Here is a 20,248-nt window from a genome sequence, read left to right on the forward strand (position 1 = left end):
TCAGAATAAATATTTGTTTATTTGTATTAAAACCACAGTATAACAAGAGTGCAATTGACAACATCATAATTATTCTGTATTAGAACATAAACTGAAGATTAAATGTATTAAAAAAAAATCAAGGGCAGATAGGTGAACATGAAGCGACTGGATCCTTTTTCTTCTGGGTCAGCAAATGAAGAAAATATCCTCCAGTATTTGGCTTTCCTCCAGGTCCTGCTGGGTGCTCGGAGGGTAAGACCCAGCGGGGGTAAGCAGGGTCTTTCCCGCCGGTTTGGGGGCAATGAGCCTTCGTTGTGACGATTTGGGTCTTCGAGGTCGCTCCGATGCAGAGACAGGACTAATGACGTCCAGCAGCTCAACCAGAGAAAAGTCCAACCTACAAAAAAAAAAAAAGGAGAAAAGGTTGAATTTGCTGAGTTCTTTGTCGTTTTATTCCTGATCCTGATCCCTGATTCAACCGTGTTATTTTCTACATCACCTCTGCTTATTTGAAAGGTTGAATCAGCACAGGCCGACATTGAGAATACAGAACCTGGTCGACAGACAATGTTGTAAATGAGTATCCTTGTGCGCATGCATTATAACAGAGAAATGCACACAAAGGCCGCCAGTTACAGCACGTGTGCTCCATGCTAAACAAAGAGGGGGCGAGCCAAGGGACCGACACCAGACAAGCAAATATGGCCAAAGTCTACTTTGAGCCCGGCGCTTGTACAAAAATATTTGTCCCTCACCCATCACTTGTTAACACAGACCATATGAAAGCAGATCTGTCCTCAACACGTTAACAAAAGCTTTCTTGCTGAAGTACTGGACCCTAACAAGCAACGTTAACAAGTCAAAACCACTGGGGCGTGCCTGCAGAAAACCACACCGCCTTGCAGGTGCTGGGGGAAAAAATAAAAAAGTAGAGCCCCCGAGGCTTTCTCCCGTGGAATAGAAATGAGGGAATGTGCAGTGAAATAAATAAACCAAAACGGGTAAGATTACGCTAATAGAGATTCAATCCCTCAGTCTGGCTGCCTTGATAAATTATTCAGTGTATACACAGGCGAACAACGCCATGGCAGATACAAAACATGAATTCCTTAAAGCACGCTGCAACGCCGCGCGAACATAATTCTCTGCTCGTTTAAAGCCGCATCGATTTGCATCGCTCGGCTCCGTACGCGGCTCTCCCAGGTAAGGCCGATCTTTGACGCGTACTTGTTGATATGCATGTGGGTGGCCGGCAGACAGACACACTGGTGGAACTTCCAATCAGGGCGCATTTGTGTTCCTCCACACGTAACTATAGACCTTTCCACGTCGGGCTTTCACACTAACTTGAGGCAGCACACGTCGGTATTTGCAAAGCATTAAAAAGGAAAGTTTTGTGTGCAACTGTTACGAGATTGAGATTGAGAATGAAGGGATGAGGCGGCGGAGGAATGATAACTGATAAAAAAAGGAGACTGAAGCTCGAGTAAGTCAATCTGTCTTCCTCATTTGGTCTCCTGCCTGTCAACAGAGAAAGCAGGAGGGCACGAGCGGGGGTCAGTGTGTGTGTGTGTGTGTGTGTGTGTGTGTGTGAGACTGGCAACGACTGCAGCTTTGTGGATAGAGAGAAAGGGAACGTGGGGGAGGGACATTGGCTGGGTTCCTTCTCTGGAAATGTGAGAATTTGCATTTTTATTTGTTGATTTATTTAACGGACAGGGCTCTCAAACAGCCATCCATCAACAAACGACATGTCGGTAATGAATAATGCATCACTTACCGGCGGTCACAATCTATAACAGGGGGAGAGCGGGGGGGGGTAGCGGGTACAGTTTGGGCAGAATTGGGGTGGGGGGGGGGGCACAGAGATTGCACAAGGGCGAGAGGAAAGGCCGACAGGTTTGTGGAGGGGCGTAACGTGCAACAAAAAAAACTGTATTGCTTGGCTCTAGTTTGTGTGAGGTGAAGTTGTGAATTACTGCTGGATATTAATATCCCCCAAAGGAGTCCTGCAAAATCTATTTTTACTGCGACACGCATTTATGGAAAAAAAGGCATGGACAAGAGTAGCAGGAAGTCGCTGTCATTTAAATGTAAATAAAAGAAACTAGTAAAGCTTTGGCCCCAGATGTGGGGTCATTTTGATGCACTGACATTTAAGTGCCACTTACCTTTGTAACCCTGTGCGTAACACCCCCCCCCCCCCCCCCCCTCCTTTCTCTGAAACAAACAGTAGTTTAGCATTCTGCATTCGAATACTTTCTTCCCTTTGAAAACACACACACACACACACACACACACACACACACACAGCGGTACCTTTTCTTAATGTAATAAAAAAACCTTTGGGCTTCATTCTCCCAGCGCACCAATATCGTTGGTCTGCCTTCCCGCTCTGCTAGGCCAGATAAAAGCATCCACAAAACTCCTCTGCCCGCGCTGCCCGCCGCCGCCGCCACCTCCTCCTCCTCCTCCTCCCTCGTAACTTTCACTGCTTCTTTGGCGCTCCTCTTTCATTAAAGAAAACCCGTCTCACCCCGGCGCCCCTTTTCATTTGCAGTCCAAACAGTAAGATAAAAAAAAAAAAAAAAAAAGAAGCCTATAATGGCCACTGCGTATAGGCCGCATGTCAATTTCCCAACCAATCAATAGCAGGCGGGCAATGGCAGGAAGAATGGAGATGAGATGGGCGGGGAGCGCTGGAACTGTCTCATTACTAACTAGCGCAGGATTCATGAAAGGATTAAGAAGGTCACTAAATGTTAACCCCGGCTTCGCTTTGCAATTTGCACATCGAGATTGAATTGGTTAAGATTAGATGGTCACAAGGGGCATGTTGTTGTCAAGTAGAACAGGGGGGGGGGTTCAGGTGGCACGCCGAAAGATTACAGTAGGATAGACCTTCCTTTACCAATTTAATCTTGGGCTTACTCACGGCAGTAGTGTCTTTGTTTTGTTTATTACATTCTGAAAGCAGTTGGATTTCTTTACTTTTCAATTGCATAACGAAAGCAGTGAGCAAAATAACTCGTAGCTCCTTTTGCTAAACAGTCTATTTTGTTTTTCCTTTTCAAACTATAAATCATACAGATTTCTTTTAGACAGCTGAGAGAAAAATGAATCTACATTTAGTCCAAATTTGTAAATTACCAGAGGATTACACCTTTGTTAAGAGATGCACATGAAATAAATCGTGTTGCTAGAAGCCACAGAAGGCATCCAAGAGGCAGACTTCCTCATTACTGGTAGTAAAAGAAAACACTGTTGTGAAGAGTCCAAACATTTTAATAGGCTTTGGAGGTGCGCGGATGGTAATACGATCTGATGCACTCGGTCTCCTCCTCGAATTAATGGGCATCTGCTGGAGCTCGCAGTTCAACCTGGATTATTCAATGATTTTTTCAAGTTTCTGATGACTTTGGTTCCCGCATCTCCTATTAAGCTTTTACAAAGGAAATCTGACATTATTCAAGAAGAAATCGCCTCACCTTTTGCAATAACAATTTCTAAGAATAACAAATTGCATCTCAGCAATTTATATTTCAGCGCACAGATGAACACTGGTTAGATGGCCAATACATTATTTACCATTCTGTTAAAAGGGTGTAAGGAAAAGGGGAATGAATGGGCTTTTTTATAATGAAAGTCTTATTCTTGCGCTCAGTGATTCCTCCCTGTCCTGAGAGATTCTCTCCCTTCTCACGTCTTTCTCCCCATTTCCATCTATCCAAACCCGATTAAACTTCTCCAGCTCCCCGTTCGTCACTTCATCCGATGCCGTCACCACTCACTCACCCTCAAACACGCTTTTAACATCTCTACCTCAATCTCTCTTTCTCTGTCTCGTTACTGTGGCAGAGAGAGAAGGGAGGGGGGGGGGGGGCGGTGTGTGCATCCAGAAGTCTGTTCAATTACACCTGCTGCAGTGTCCCTGCTAGGCCGACTAATGGAACGCAGCATGTCTCCTGACAGGCCGGCCACAGCGGAGGCTAGCCGGGTAAAAAGCGTCATTTAGCCTCTCGCAGCCCGAAAAGTTAGGTGGACTAAGAAAATACATCCTTCAGCCTCCAACGATGCAGCAACTGCGAGCCCAGGAAAAGCCTCAGTCATGCAAATGTTGTACTGGTGCTATATTTATACATTTCATAATTGTCAACGTGTCTCAAGTCACAACTAGAGGAAAAACATTCATTGCCCTCAAGAATAGAATGAATATGGAACGTGGCCGGCAAATAATCTTTCCAATCTCCCTCACACAACAAGAGTTGTCTGCCCTCAGGAACGTTCACTTCCCTGTAGTGGGGACACCTTGTCCTGGCAAAACAAGAAGTCTATTTTCAGAATGTCAAACCAGTACAGAAGGGAGGGCTGCCTGGATCGCTCAAAAATAATATCTTGGCTGACACTGAATCTAACAACACCGGCTGTTCTTCACATAACTAATTCCACTAGCTTAGCTTATACCTCCCTGTTGCATTAGTCCTGCTGCTTATCCATTATGGTGAATAATGCTTCACTTATCTATAAAGTCTTGCAATGCACAGTGAATCTTCATTAAATGCTTCGTTGAAGTCCAGTGAAGATGTGTTACCTGGCCTGGGGGGTCGTTCGGATCACAGACACTGAGGTGGGCTTATTCCGGCTGGCAGAGGACTTAAGAGGAGACGTGGCCGTGTCCTTTCTGGACTGCTCGAAGGCCTCTGCTGAGAGATAACAGTGTTATATTAGACGCAACAACAGAAAGGCCGGGAGCAAAGCAGACAAGACAATATTTTAAATTACTATTATTATTTAACGTCCCTGTCTAGGCTTTGCCTGCATATGTACTAAAAATAAATAGTTTAAACTAAATCAAACTATTATGTGTCGAGCCAGGATTTTCTTGCGTTTAGGCCAGTAAGCATTTAATTCAAGTGAAAATGGAAGCTTACCATTGCCGGTCTCCAGACGAGCAGCGGTGGTTTGTGGCTGTTTGCCATGCAAACTCTGTCCTGCAGGATGTAGCTCTGCATCTTCAGACGCACTGTAGACCAAAGAGACAATATATCAAGCGTGTGTGTGTGTGTGTGTGTGTGTGCGTGCATGCGTGTATGTGTTTGTGTGCCTGTTTGCTTGGCTTACTTGGGGGGTAAATCTGGGTGGGACTCATTCCCCAGCTGCGGGTCTCCATTTCTAGTGTTTGAGCTGCTGAGATCGGACTGAGCGGCTTGTTGAAACCTAACATAAACACGGGATATCACATCAGCCCGTGCCTCCGTATATTATCGAGCAATGTTACCAGATCCGGGACATTTCAGATGAGATTTTGTCCACTACCTGCTGTAATCGAGACGCGACTGATGTAGCTCCTGATTCTGCCTGTTGAGCCTCTCCTCCTGCTCAGCCAGCCGTGCCTGCAGCTTCTCCCTCTCCGTCTCCAGCTGCATTTTCTGCAGCAGCAGCTGGTGCCTTTTGTCCTCCCAGTCCTCGTGACCCATCAGAGGCCTGGTGAGGGCTTCGTGGGCCTCTGAGCCATTGGCACTCCCCCTGTGGGGCCTGTGTGTCAATGCACCCTTTCTCAATGTTTGTGTTCTCATTAAATGCAGTTTGAAATGACAAGGGATTTATGTAATTATGCGGTTTGGTCGGATAAAAGATGACCACCGAACAGAGCACTACTGTACCTTGTGCACTCATGCTGCGTAAAAGTGTCATGGTGGCCATTAGCTAGACCGCAGCCACCGCCTGGACCACTACCAAGGCAGTGATTACATCTGCGGTAGGACTCCCTGCTCTCCCCTTTCTGAATCCTGCGCTGTTTGGTCGGCCCATCGGCTGGACTGAACCCACCATCACAGGAAAGAGGGGCATGGTTGTAGGGGGTTTGTATTGCTCCCCTTCCTCCACCACCTCTCATGTGCGCTTGTTGTGCTCGAGGGGCAGCTAGGCTGAGGTACGAGCCGTCACACAGTGAGCCATTAGCTCTGCTGCTAGATGCCCTGCTGGGGGCCTCCTCACTGCTGAGCACCTGGACAGACAACATAGAGGACAATGAATGCATTAGAGCCAATTAAGGAAGCCTCTGAAAAAAAAGTACAGGGCATTTCAGCCAAAAACTTGCTCCATAAAACCGTAATGTAGAGCTGGGCTACAGACCAAAAAAACATACCAGTAATGAATAAGGACTCACCTACCAACCTAATTAACACATGTTAACGTGCAGTAAAGGTTTTCCCTATGTGCCTGCAAGCGCTGTTCCTCAAAAGCTCGCGTATCACTTTCTGCGGCTGAACGAAACCTGAAGCATCTTATTTTGACTCAGAATCTACTTTCTTCCATTTTACCCTCGTAACTTCAGAGATTGCGTGCAGGGCTGTGAGATCTCCCAGCACCCAGCGGTGCCTAAACAATGTTACTGCTCTAGTCCACAGCTTTATGAACATGTCGTTTGGACCGGGGCAGTTCCATGGGGCCACGAATGAAAATCATCCTTCAAAACTGGAGAGTGGCCACAATATTAAGAGAACCGTTTCTAACAGAGTATAACTGGCAGGTAAGCCAAGGTCAGGAACATTATGAGATAAACATAAGGAGGAAAGCCCATCTTGTACACGACTGGGAAACAGGCTGTGACTAATTTGCTGAGGGTCAGAGAGCAGGCAAACACACATTATTCAGAGCCACTGCGGGACAATGAGGTTGGCCAAGTCATCTATTCTTACAGTGGCTGAAGCCAGAGAGGCGTCTTCGCTTCTCAAGAGTCACCTTGAGAGACTTTTCTGGTATTGAAACAGTGGCCGTCGTGGACTTCCACGGTGCTCCGTCATCTATCACTACTGCGCTCGGCCCACGGGGGCCGCGCCTCACCGCGTGTTTTTGTGCTGGAGTCCCCCGGACGGACGGCACGCAGGGGCGTTCTGGGAATATGGCGCGCGCATGAGCATTAGCCAATCGCCTTACCTTGCTATGGGCTGGAGCCTGGCTGAGCTGTGCAATGGACTCGTTAAGTTTGGCCTGTTGCTGAGAAAGGTATTGTTGGTAAAGTCCAAGCAGCTCCTGGCACTCTCTGTACTGCTGCTGCAGACCTGGAGGATTGAGGGTTAAGTAACTAACAAACGATTAAACACAAGGTCAACTTTGGCCCAGAGCTCGAAAACACTGCCCCGGATTTAAGCTGTTAAAAAGAATATTAGAATAATTAGGAATCACTTCTTAATGCGAACTCCCTGCGTGGCTTTACGGAGAAGGCAACATTGTGCAGAAATGCCATTTCAGTAAGGATAAAGTTACTAATGTTGCTTAAATAAAATTTATACATAGAAGATAGATTTAGATTGGAATTAAACCCTTGTTTCTATGATCAATTACAGGTTGGACCAGAAAAGTACAGAGAACAGCAAAGTTGAAAACAGAGGGGGAGAAGAGACCAGTAAAATCAAAGTCGTTGTTGTGGCACAGAGCTTCCACCATCTGGGTTGGGCCAAGCTGTGTTGAGCCGAGCTGGGCAGTGCCGTGCCAGGCTATCTGCCAGACAGAGAGCTGGCAGACGTGAGGAAACTAATCTGGAGCGGAACCACCGCTGCGCCTCGGGAGCCCACTAATGACAGTGGCAGCACCACAGCACACACAAAGATAATGAGCAGGAGAATGGAGAGACTACACACAAACGCATGTGTGCACACACACGCAGAAGTTCCCCACCTGCACTGTAAAAAGCCAACGTACAAACCCTACACCAAAGGAAGTAGTACACATACACGGGGGGGCCGAGCTGGCCTTAAAGCGTGTTCCTCCAGCCCATATCGTTATAGGTTGGTGGCCCTGCACCCCCGGCTGATGAGATCCTCAGCATTTGTTTGAGAGGAAACTCAAGAGAAAATCAAAGTTCAAAGTATACGCTTATTGAAGGAATAGTTGGTGGAACACTCCATGAGAAAACGCTTGTTAGAAGACTTCAATCAGGCTGTGGAAATGAAACCCAGGCGAAGAGAAGAGAGGGGCGCGGCGGCTTTGAATTGACTACTCGGCACACCAGACAAATACAATGCAGCAGCCTCCATAAATATTAAGGACATGTGAGGAAACGCTTTGATTGAAGCCTCCATCTAACTAAGGCTCCTCTAACCGCCGCACTGATAACGTCCATAGAAGTAGGTCTATATGGAAAGCTCGAGGACATCACAAGGACATCACATCAAGTGAACCTGGGCTGCTATACGTCTATTTATGCAGCATGAATAAGGGTCTTGAACGGGAGATACTGAATTTGCTTATACAGCTCCACCTCACCTCAGTCCAAGATAGAGTTGTGTATCCAGATGAAAAATGCATGCCGCTGATATTTCACCAGATTTGCATAAAAACGCAATTTTCCACATGAAGAAGACAATTATCATGCCTACAACCAATGTTTGCCAACACACACACACACACACACACACACACACGCACGCACGCACACAGTAATACGAATCGATGTGGGGGGGGGGGGCAACAAAACCAAATCCAAAGCGGGTGCTGCATCATGATCGCGCCCTAATGCCATGAACGGAGGTGAGGTGCGTGCTGACAGGCTGACGCAGTCACTGGACAACAAGAGCTTGGTAATCGGAACCGAGTGGAGCAACTCTGATAAGATTCCACCTCTCGGCCCGTCGCCACACTAAACATGCTTCCTCCACAGCCTTGGACGTCAGCCATTGAGGGCCGAGCACTCTGCAAGCCCCCAGTTTACATCGGAGCTGCGAAGTGCCAACAATGACTTACTCCCCCCCCCGCTCCAAAAATACCCGGAATCAAGGGCTTGGGCTGAAGAGGCTTCAGACGGGGCCTGTCAAAATGATTCACTTCCCTGTCAGGCCGAGGCTCAAATGAAATAATGAAATCCACTTCAAGGTGGAACAAATTTGCACAGGAGGGGAGGGGGGGGGAGATTTTAAAGGCTGCTTTAGCACACTGTGCCAAACAGATTGAGCTGGAGCAGGAATATGAGAGTGGGCGGGGACTGATACGTAAGAATGTATGAGCAATGATGAGGAATTGTTAGAAGACAATTTTACAAAACTACTGAATATGCAGAAGAAACATGAGTGCAAGTCACCAATAACCTCAGAAAATAATGACTAAAAAGTGTCATCAGAATTATTCTTGACCATCTCCAGTGCCGTGAACACAACTAAAATGTAGTACCATTAAAATTGGTACAAAAAGTTACATCTTGCTGAATATTACGCCTGAAATCTTTTAAAAATCTCTTTTGTCTTTGAAATACATCACCTGCACATATATAACACGAAAGCAGGCGAACCGCAAAGCCCGAAATCCACATAATACATTGAATTTAAGCACGTAAACTGATTCGGTAAACAATAATACTAATCTTACACTAAGGTAACCAACTCGGTCCAGAAAGTCCTTCGTTTACAGAACTGACATGTCAGCGGGTTTGTTACACACACATACATATACACATATAAATAAATATAATTTAAAAAATATATAATAAATATATATTTGGACAACCCCATTGTGGACACTGCCTTTCCCATTTATTTGAGCAGTCAAAACATTTTACCATATTTCTTGGCTGTGTCTACTGTAGTCAGAAAGTTAAGCTTCTCTGAACACACAGACTAGAATTGAGTTTACTCTGGTTTTAAAAACACCTTTAACAAAATAGACACCTTACAAAGCATGTGACTTCTATCACATCACTCCTTCCTAGAATAAAAACGGTAAGATACAAAACACACACACACAAGTTTAGAACAATTGCTCCACAGCTGACATCAAAAGAGTATTACCGGTGTCATCTACCTAAAATCAAAGCACTGGGGAAAAGAAAGAGTGCATATCATAAAACTAGATTTCCACATTTTAAATGTCAGTTTAAATGGATTCATCTCTTGCAAACCTCTTATCGCAACAAGCAGCATTTTTCAATGACATATTCTAACTGGGCTGTTATTCCCCTCTCCATGGCCTCGGGAGTCCGTCCAATTGTTTTAAATTGCATCAGTTTTGGTGCCTGCTGTGACTTCGAACACGGCCATGACTTCTGCCCATGCCAACATGCCTTGAAGTACAAAAGACATCCTCACTATCTGAAACACTAATTCAGTCTTGTGTACCAGGCGGTTCCAAATGTCAGCTGAACACCCTTAAAATCAAGAGTCCTTTTCTCCTCTCATCCAAGGTGGCTTGGGGCTAAGGTATAGCCCTACGTTCTATCCCTGACAACCCTGAATCTTGTGTTAGATAAGATAAGCTAAGGCGTAATGGAATTAGACTTGACAAGACTTTCATTCAGTGTGTTTGCCTTTGGTGTCTCCTTAACCTTTCAGAGAAGTGCCGGAACCTCCTGCCAGAAAGAGGCCTGCGTGACTCCAGCATGCACTTTAGAAGACTACGTTATCCCCCCGGAGGTGCTTGGATCCGAACACTTTTTTTCCTCTCAAATACCTTTTTAATGGAGTTTTGAAGTTTGGTGTAAATGCCAAGTCTTCGAGCCAAAGTGCCATTAATTGAGTTGTGCTTTGCTAATTTTCCCCGCTACCGCTGCCAATTGTCCAATTTACCAGCGGGGTCAATTACACTCCATATTTTGCAGTGTTTTCAACGAAATTGACTCCTTGCCATGCTCTGGTTTGACCTGAGTGGAATTGTTATGAAGAAAAGTAGTTGTGGGGGGGTGGGGGACGCAACGTCTCACTACTAACTCAGGCATTAACCTCCTGCTAGCAAAGCAAGAATCAACTGGTGACCCATCTGATCCCATTTTGTAAGGAGACACTGAGTGATACCCCACAGTTAACATTCAGGGGAGGTTACAAAAACACATGGTGGTGAAAGCAGTAAATATCAAAATGCATCTTTGGATAATACGATGATTTAGATGGTACAGGCCACGGCTCCAACCTTGAAATTGATTCTGTACACAACAGCGGATAAGAAGAATACATCTGCAGTGGGCGTCAAATCGAACAAATGAATCTGCTCAGTTTCGCTGCCCTTTGGAATCAAATTGAACGCTCTCGGTCAAAGACTGCGCATGGCCTTCCCTAAAACAACACTGCCCCCTGCAGACAGCTTCGGAAAATAGCCTCCAATTTAACCTTCAGGAACATCTACGGGAGATACAACCGTGTGGCATTGAAAACTTGCAATACTACAGTAGAAGATTTTACTGATTGGTTGGGATAGTCAGTGAAATCACTTGGGGTGGAATTTGGGGTAGCACCTTTTGTACCTCTTTAAACATTGTGGTGTTAAAAAAATGTGGTGATAGCCAATTTATTATTAGCATATTTTAACCATCTTCAGTCTCTAAGGAGTTCTCAAAAACACAAAGGGCATTACTTTAATGTACTCATATCACCCAGTAGTGCTATAGGCATCCGCATATTAAAGTGTGCTACAGTTTCATTCAAAAACAATAATGGCAATAGCCAATTGCCCAGTAATTTTCAAAGGATACTCTCCCTCTCCTGCACAATGATCACGTTCTGTTGCTCCAGCTTCTGGAGCTTGCACTCAAAATGTTCCTGCTCATCTTTCAGACGCTGCACAGATTCTTCTTTCTCCTCGCTTACTCTGCAGAAAAAGATATAACAGTGTAATACCATTGGCAGATTCTACAATGCACAATCAAAAAAGCATAGACATTTCATCACACGTTTATATTCTTTTTAATACATATATGAATGGTATCATTAGACCATGGCATATTCTGCTACCTACCTGGCTAGTTCTTCAATAAGGTTTGCAATCCGGCGTTTATCTTCAGGACAGAGGTCTTTCAAACAGACCTGGCTCTTGCTGGCCTCAGAGCTCACCTGTGCAAAGGATGGTTTGCATGTATGAAAATGTCAAAACCCTTTCTAGTCTTCTAGGTTTTTAGATTATCCATACACTCTCTCTTCCTTATCCAAACTTTCTAAACTTTTCAAGTACATGGAGGAAAGAGAAACAATATCCTACATGAGTAAATGCTTTACCTGTGTTGGGGGGAGAAAAGTACCCACAGCTGGAGAAAGAGCATGCCCCAAAACTGGAGTCATACTGTGGTGGGCTGACACTTTTTTCTTGGCATGAATCCCGGATTGCTCCCTTTGTAAGTGACCCGGTTTCTTGCCACATTTCTTCAGTGCCGTCTGAGGACTGCAGTCGTAGCCACGCCTGCCTCGCATCGTGGTACCTCTCTTGCTACCGGTGCGGCCCGATCCCGAATTGAAAGAGGTCCGAGTCATCGCCTCTCCTTCCAATCCTGTGACAGTTTGGGGGAAGAGAGAAGAGAATGGGGGGGAGAACATGTACATGAGTTACATACAGTTCTCTCTCTCACTGATGGGCCAATGTTTGGCGTGAGACTCACCAGGAACCAACACCAAAGGCTCTTCATCCTCTGATACTTTGTGAACAAAAAGAAACCAGGAACTTTAGTCTACACTCAGAACAGAAGTTTGTTCCATGTGCAAGTGTTTAATCAAATATTTCAGTAATCCCATACATGTAACATCAGTTTAGTTAACTCAGCTGCTTTCTCACAATCACCAAGTCACAGACAAACAAGAGCTTCCTCGCTACTATTGACGTCACTTAACTCAAAGAGGTTCCAGTGTTGAGCTCAGGAAATCTAACGGAGTTGATTGGTAATATTGACAATAGGCGCTGCACTATTATCGCCGGATTTTGGTATTAAATAAGCTAGATATAACCTAAATTAAATTCCCGAGTTCACGTTAAGTACACGTATGATTAACGGTTAGCTAGCTATTTGTTAACTTTGGCGTTGACAGAAATACAAACTTTACAGCATGAACAGAGACGTAACCTCTCTAAGAATCGTTCAAAAACCTTTTAAACTTTAGTCAAGTGCGAACGGACAAAGCAGCTGGAAAAGTCTATTAAAAGTAAGCCTACCACCATTCATCCAAAATATCCCCGAATTTCCACTTCTCGAATTCGCTGCCGCCATGTTGAAACAACCGCCACCACTCCCAGGCAGCCCAGCGTTGCTATGGAAGAATAGTCCCGCCCGTATTTTGTAACGGAGCCGCCAATTGGATCATTTGTAGGATGGCGTATTTCAATTGGCTCAAACATGCGCCGTAAAAAGGTTGTTTCCTGTATACGCTGAGAGCTGCATTCTTTCGACATAACGTTAGATGAAAGATATAAATGTGCAACATTTCATCTTACATTTGTGAAGGCGATTATCCAAATGGAAGAGACGAAAGAAAACTTAACATTCAAAGGTGTTGTTGAGAGACTCACGCTTGGCATTACTCGAATACTCGGTGTGTATCACTTTTTTTTACTGCGGAACGTTAGCTAACATAACATTTGGGTTAACGTTAGCTAGCATACCGATTCATGTCGTTCAGCCCATTAATTGCTAACTTAAATGTTATTAATTATCCCTGTTATTTTCCCAGAGAACATGCCCGGTGTGGTCGATGTGCGTTTTGTAGAGAGGGAACCTGCAGATAAGAGGAGCCTGCTGTCATGGGAACAGGTGAAATATGAACGCCTTGGACATTGCAATTTGGTCTGCTTATACACATTCATCAAATGAACCTGCTTAATGTCTTCGTCAGAAAAACACTTGTATCTTACCGGAGGACCTGCGAGATTTCTATCTGACAACTGATGGATCGACACTCACCTGGAGCGTGAAACTAGACAGTAGGTCCCCGGATTAGTCTGTAATCATATCACGTCATATAGATCTTAATTTATCTAGAGAAGCGATCCAGGTTAAGATACTTATGCAATTCCAATTTCAGATCCAATAGGTACCATCGTAACTGTGTGTGTTTGTTTGTGTGTTTGTTTCAGATGAGTGTGTTCCCTTAGGAAGCATGGCGATTAACAGTGTGGCTAGACTGTGCCCACTCCTCCAACCAGTATCCTTATTTTCTTTACCCAATGCACCCTCGCTGGCTGACCTGGACTGGGAGGAGGACAACACAGAAAGCGGTAAACCTCACTACTCGCTTCCCTCATGTGGGCTCAACATTACAGCACAAGTTTGATTCCTTCCATTTGTCTGCTCAATTGTGCAGAAAGCAGCCTAATGAATGAGATGTGGATTGGAAAGTCAATATTTATTCAAGACTCATCAGTACTATGTGTCCGGGACAGGGAGCGCTCCCGCTGCACCCCATTTTGATTCCCGGAGCCGCATCTTCGAGATGGATTCCTGTGGTGGAAATGGCAAAGTGTGTCTAGTCTACAAAAACTGCACACCAGGTGTTTTATTTGAATTTGCAAATTTCAACTTTTCAACTTTTTCAATTTTTCTGCAAGACAGTGTTACTCAAAATACATGTATGCCATCAACATAATCTACGTCAAAATAGGTGTTTTGTCATTGAGTTGTTGTGCTTTGATCGTTTCAGGTGTGGTAGCACAGCAGAGTGAAATTTGGTTCCTTGACCGCTCGCTGTGTTGGCATTTAATGACATCAACCTTCACCTCCTACTACCGACTGATGATCACTCACTTGGGTCTGCCTGAGTGGCAGTATGCCTTCACCCCATATGGCCCGAGCCCCCAGGCCAAGGTGCTTAATCCCTCTTTCTAAGACCACGTGTGAGGTTTAAATGACTTTTAATTACGTTGTCTTTCCCTTTATTTCTGTATTTCATAATAGACCAAAATGTGTCTTGTGAAACAGTATTCAAATATGCTCACGGCTTTGTGGTGATATTAACAAGTCAATTCATTGCAAGTGTATGAAATAGATTTTATTCATTTGTTCCCTTCTCAGTACACAATGTTGGCTGATTTAACACTTAAACAAGATGACACAACACAAAGTTGTAAGACACATACGCAAAGCATAATTGTTTCACCACAACATTTGAAAGTGGAAATTTGTGAACTATTTTTTTTTTAGTCTTTACCTACCAGACTGCTTTCATGGAAGTTTGTGAAATAGGCACGAAACACAATCTACATATTGGTTCTGCTGTTTTCCAATGCAGATTACAGTGGTGGGACATCAAGCATACAAAATTGTGTTTTATTTGTGTAGTGACCTTACTGTTAGTTACTCCCTCAAGGGCATTGCAAGTGTAATTTGGTCTTTTACTTTGATTCCAGATGACTACAGAGCATATTTTCAATGATACCTCCTGTTCCCTCCTGCAGCAATGGGCATCGTTGTACCAGCCGCTGACTTTCACCAATGAGCTCAACTTTGCTGATCCTGCGGGAGATTCCCATCTCAACAAGCTGGATCCTACAAAGGCCTTCAAAGGCAAAGCCAAAGCACCTGTGCCAAAGAAGAAGCAGTCGACACAGTGCAGCTTAGGGAGCACTGCGAAGAGCCAAGGCAGCACAGTAAGACACAGTGGGGGAAGGCGGTGATTCCGTCCAAGGAAAACATTCTAATCAACTTCACTGTCCACACAACCAGCATTGCACGGAGGAACAGCCAGCAATTCCACCATTGACTGGAGTTTGGAATGCGGCATGTATAGAAAGATAAACAATCAGCGCTTTCTAACAAAAGGCTTCATGTATGCTAATCGCTGGTGATGCAGAGATGCAATTGCGTCACCAAACGTTTCACTTGACACTCTGCACTAGTGGTACACATACGTAAAAGCAGCCAACTCCTAAAACATGATTGTGTGCTGACGACGCATGTCTAATAATCTTCATGCGTAGTAACCGACCACAGAACCAATTTAGCAACAGTACCGCTGCTGTATGTTCTCCAATTCTGTAACACTAGGCTTAGTTTCTGTTTGAATGTTTAATGTATCATACTCCAATAATCTATACATAATATATACAATTTCAATATACAGTTTGTATATATACAATATATAGAAATAATTTATTAATTTCAAACGTGTGACAATGGGTAAACAACCTCCTCATCATTCATATGATGACATCTTGAGGTGAAAGTAATACTGGGTCGGTTTCCGCTGTGAAAGTGCTGGTGGGCTGAAGACTTATGTGGATATTTTGACACTCACAATGAAGAGCAGATCACTTCAATGTTCCAGTCACAATACTAGCCTTCAATGGATTAGTGGATACTGCTGTAGGTATTCAACAAATGCCTCAGAGCTTCTCTATCAAACTTGATATTTAGAGTTTATGTAAATGTGAACCATGAAAGACTAAAACTAAATCAAACCCAACTCCGGTTTAAAAAAAAAAAAAAAAAAGTTACTCACTGGCCGATGATTCACTGCAAAGCCTCACTGACACTGTGTTCCTCTGTTAAGTTAATAAATGTAAACCGCGAATGTATGTGCACAATGCTTTTTGATTATTATTTTTGTATGTACTCTGCTGACTATCAATGAAAACTTAACATCAATGAACTGATATGAGGAGGTTGTTTTCCAGCATTTCATACTCGCATGCTAGTTTTATCTATTTAGGGCTCTTGATGCCAAAAGTATCCTGACGAGCAGACTTGATAGATATCTAGGATTAACTTTCTGGTTCAAGTACCTTGGGACTCCAACAACGTTAATCCAAACACTGTTACATGTTTGGCTTTAGGCTCCTGTGCACTGGATTGTTTTAAAGATGAATGCTCGTATTCTCTTCGGTTGGGCTGCTGCCCTTTTAAGTCATGAGAAGCTAACTACCACTGTCCCTTTTTATATTTTCCCAAAGATACATTTTTATTAAGTGCAATGTAGGGGGGGCAGTTCCTTAACATCCGATCTAGGTTCAAAGATGATGCAAGTGCCCCCTTGTTGATTATTATGTAAGATGTCTTCCCAAGTTATTTAAGCTGCTATTACCTCACTAGAATAAAAATTAAATATACGCCACAAAATCTGTGTTTCATCTCAAATGCATAAAAAATGGCTCATCATTTTCAACCTTTTGATCTAATGTAGTTACTATAACTACCATAGACATAATCAGAGCAATTAGCCTTCGCATCACTGTTTAAAATATGTTATATAGTATGTGTTGCTCGAGAAATTAGAAACCTTATTGAAGTGTTCTGAGCAGTTTGTTTTCCAGTCCCTCGTAGTGATGGAATATTTTGAATGCATAAAGATGTGCACGTAGCTTTACTGGATGTACGTCGCTGGCCGGCCTCAGACGGCCATATTGGAACCGATGTTACTCCAGCGCTAATCTCTCCTCGAACTCCTCCACCAGCCGCTCTTTCTGTTCAGGTTGATGGTGCATTTCCACCAACACCTTGTAGAGCCCTGCACCCAATATTCCTCCAATGGGGGGGGCAACTAGAGGCACCCACCACCACCCATTTCCAGACCTGCGCAGATAAAGAAAAATAACTGTGAAACTGGGTCTTTTAATCATTAACAAAGATGATTTGACCCTTTGTCACTGTGACATAATATGTCCTGCCCAAAATGCCAGTGTATCTTTCCTGTGTACCTGAACACATCACCCCCCCAGCCCGCTATGGCAGTGAAGACCCTGGGTGCGATGTCTCTGGTCGGGTTGATGGCGTAGCCACTGTTGCTGCCCAGAGAAATGCCAATGAGCAGCACCAGGAGGCCCACTGCGACGGGCTCGCTTCCCGCTGCCGCCGGTTTGTTCTTCTGATCTGACAAAGCCATCAAGCAAAGCAGCAGCATGGCTGTGCCGATCACCTGGCGAGCACACAAATCAAACATCAACGTCAATAGCTGGGTGCAAACAACACAGGAAATGGCCATGGCAGAATGTGTCAGATGGTGGTGTTGATGTGGAGCTGTAATCCTTTAATCCGGTTTCATGTCTACCTGATCAATGAATCCGGCATGCAAGGAGAGGTACGGTGCAGGATAAGTGGCAAAGATACCTGCTGTGGCCTTTGGTCCTGTTACAGTCAGGTTACCTCCACAATAGTCGTGTATGGCTTCTGCATGTGGAAAAGACAGGTGCTCTTAGATGGATGACTACCAGCAGAAGTAGAACAGAAATCATATATGGGCAAAGAGAAGAAATAGAGGTATTAAACGTTCAACAGGTGTGCAGCGTGTCCTCACCATAGTAGACGCCATAGATTGTCGCTGCGGCCAGGAATGACCCAAATAGTTGTGCAAAAACATACAGAGGCAGCATCTTCCACCCAAGGCGGCCAAACGTGCACATGGTGAATGACACTGCCGCATTCATGTGAGCCCCTGATTGAGCATGAGAAATATGTGTCAGAGGTCAGCGATTTGTGATGCCTTTTATGGATTCTTGATAGTTGAGTTCACACGGGTCGGGCCCTCGTACCTGAGACCTTCCCTCCAACATGAACCCCCATAGCAACACCCAGTCCAAAACCCAGATTGATGCTGATGTACTGGCCAAACTCTCCCTGTCCTGTCACTACCTGGGCCACGGACCCCAGGCCGAACACCTGGACGAAGAGGGAAGTAATTGTACACAGGCAAAGTCACAGACGATATTAGATAGGAGAAGAAAGCTGCAGGGGAAAACTTCTAGGCAGGCTTATGTGAAGCAGCAAAAACAAGGAAGCGTTGTGCCAATGAAGTCAGCGCATCAGCAAGGCAGCCGAGGTGTAAATGGATGAATGTTTTTGTTTCAAAATGCTGGTACAGCAAGTGCAGGCTGAGCAGAACCACAAGTCTTTGATTGAACTTTTCACTCCGTGTAAGTTTAGAGGCTGTAGTCCCGGTCATTCAGAAAACAGGAAATGTGTACTTCCTCTTTCAAAAGTAATGTGCATTTAGGATTTTGATTTAGGGTTCGAGTCAAGGCGGCAGGGTTCCAAAGATAAGGTTTATTGTAACAGGCAACACAAAAACATGTTTGTTGCAAAACTTCCAATAATGTTCTACGTTAGTACGACAGAGAGTCTGTGCTCTTTCACATAGAGGCACACGGTGTTCTGGGTCATCTGATAGCCAAGATGTTTTTGTGCCGATGTTTATATTCTTGCGGTACCAAAGATGATTGTCAACATCCGAGGTCGACTACCAGCACCTGAGCCCCCCCACCCTTCCTGTTTTAGCACCCTGTTTGTCTTCCAACTATATATTCCTGCTCCGAAGATGAAAACCTTTGAGTGGGCTTGTCGCAGGACTTGTATGTGTGTCAACTCTGTCTCCTGTTTGCAAACATTAAATGTCCTGTTTTGATGATTTTCCACCGAGTGTCGAGTGAGACTTTTTCTAACAATGTGACTTTGGCCTCCCACCCCATGTGGCCCACTGCCTGACCCTTTCTCCGGCAACACTATGGATTTCCTGGTTCACCCACTTGAATCAACCAATCCCTGCCCACCACCACCCCTGTCATGTGACTGAAATGTGCTTTTTTATCACGTATGTTATCGGTCTCAAGAACATGTCATTGACACTTTACGGCAGGTGGTTGCTACAGATACGCATGCCTCAATGTTAAAAACAGGTCGAATGTTATTTGTCACCAGAATGATGGGGAAATGACACATTATTATACATAGCAAGCGCTTCTTACCATCATGACATATGTGCAAAGGGATTCAGCCAGTCCCACTCGAACAAGTTCATTCTTTAGCCCACTCACTCTTTTTCGTTGAGAGACCCCTAGTTCGACTGACTGCACCAAATCCTTCATGTCTTCTTCACTCCCTTTTCTTCAGGAGTTTATTTGCCCTTTCAACGAAAAGTAAAGATCAGGTTCAGACCCCCTCTAAGAGCATATGTGGTGCCTCCTCCCCTATCACAGCGTAGTCCACCAACAAACTTGCTGGCTACTTGCCTTTTCTCCTCCCCCCTCTAACGTCTCTTCTTGTCTCCTCTACTCTCGTGGTGTGTGTCTCCCTCTCTCTGCCAAACGTACCCATTGGGATTTGTCCACTCTTTATAGCCTAAAGCCCCCCGGTCCTGGAAGCTTTCCACTGTCAAACCCACCCCCCCAATAGCTTTGCTTTATCCGAGGATACCAATATGGAAGTATTTTAAACAATTACCCAAATCGGAAGGAATGTGTTAGGGAACATTAGAATGCATATTGCGCAGGAAAAAGCTTTTACAAGTAGATGCTGCAACCAAGTTTCACTCGCTCACAGAGAAGACTGTCAACTGAGTTGTGTTAATGTGAAGAGTTCATTTAAATAGTTGCCTTTTATCTGTTTTTTTTCAAGGACAACATGCCATTATTGTGGGGATAGTTTCCACTTTAAATAATGAGTCGACAGGGAATCCACAGAAACAAGTATTGATTAACAGTCGAGCTTATCTGGACAGCACAGCGAGTCCACATATGCTCATTCCATAAGAACCTTTGCTCTTTTTTTAAACATGTTAATGCCGATTGAGTCTAGCGATGCCTCCTTGTGTCATTAGTA

The 20,248-nt window shown here is 44.5% G+C and overlaps 2 protein-coding genes across 3 annotated transcripts; one reads left to right on the forward strand and one right to left on the reverse strand.

Moving 5' to 3' along the window:
• Positions 1-5: 5 nt before the first annotated feature.
• LOC120834594 (uncharacterized) lies at positions 6-19,530 on the reverse strand. Its single transcript, XM_078091711.1, has 19 exons — positions 19,396-19,530; positions 18,187-18,313; positions 17,952-18,089; positions 17,706-17,824; positions 17,356-17,573; positions 17,076-17,230; positions 15,099-15,286; positions 12,883-13,024; positions 12,335-12,370; positions 11,958-12,226; positions 11,701-11,795; positions 11,438-11,553; positions 6,922-7,046; positions 5,646-5,989; positions 5,299-5,517; positions 5,104-5,199; positions 4,914-5,005; positions 4,574-4,685; positions 6-379 (listed from the first exon to the last, which is right to left on the reverse strand). The coding sequence occupies exons 1-19, from the start codon at positions 19,513-19,515 to the stop codon at positions 169-171; spliced, it is 2,922 nt and encodes a 973-aa protein (XP_077947837.1). The 5' UTR covers positions 19,516-19,530; the 3' UTR covers positions 6-168.
• tpgs2 (tubulin polyglutamylase complex subunit 2) lies at positions 12,974-16,777 on the forward strand. Of its 2 annotated transcripts, none has more exons than XM_040202670.2 (7): positions 12,974-13,259; positions 13,398-13,477; positions 13,560-13,647; positions 13,801-13,941; positions 14,107-14,214; positions 14,364-14,527; positions 15,118-16,777. In XM_040202670.2, the coding sequence occupies exons 1-7, from the start codon at positions 13,184-13,186 to the stop codon at positions 15,334-15,336; spliced, it is 876 nt and encodes a 291-aa protein (XP_040058604.1). In that variant the 5' UTR covers positions 12,974-13,183; the 3' UTR covers positions 15,337-16,777. The 2 variants fall into 2 exon arrangements, with proteins under 2 accessions (XP_040058604.1, XP_077947613.1); XM_078091487.1 differs by having other exon boundaries at positions 13,034-13,217.
• Positions 19,531-20,248: the final 718 nt, after the last annotated feature.

The sequence above is a fragment of the Gasterosteus aculeatus genome, chromosome 17 (genome assembly GCF_964276395.1).
Source record: "Gasterosteus aculeatus chromosome 17, fGasAcu3.hap1.1, whole genome shotgun sequence".
Taxonomy (NCBI): Eukaryota; Metazoa; Chordata; class Actinopteri; order Perciformes; family Gasterosteidae; genus Gasterosteus; species Gasterosteus aculeatus.

Excerpts from the sequence above, each read along its gene's own strand:
- tpgs2 (XM_040202670.2), top strand. The coding sequence starts at position 13,184 with ATGGAAGAGACGAAAGAAAACTTAACATTCAAAGGTGTTGTTGAGAGA. Across the intron at positions 13,478-13,559 it reads GCCTGCTGTCATGGGAACAG|AAAAACACTTGTATCTTACC; the intron begins GTGAAATATGAA and ends TGTCTTCGTCAG. Across the intron at positions 13,942-14,106 it reads GGAGGACAACACAGAAAGCG|GGAGCGCTCCCGCTGCACCC; the intron begins GTAAACCTCACT and ends TGTCCGGGACAG.
- LOC120834594 (XM_078091711.1), bottom strand. The coding sequence starts at position 19,515 with ATGAAGGATTTGGTGCAGTCAGTCGAACTAGGGGTCTCTCAACGAAAA. Across the intron at positions 12,227-12,334 it reads GCCTTTGGTGTTGGTTCCTG|GATTGGAAGGAGAGGCGATG; the intron begins GTGAGTCTCACG and ends AAACTGTCACAG. Across the intron at positions 5,006-5,103 it reads CACCCAGATTTACCCCCCAA|TGCGTCTGAAGATGCAGAGC; the intron begins GTAAGCCAAGCA and ends TTTGGTCTACAG.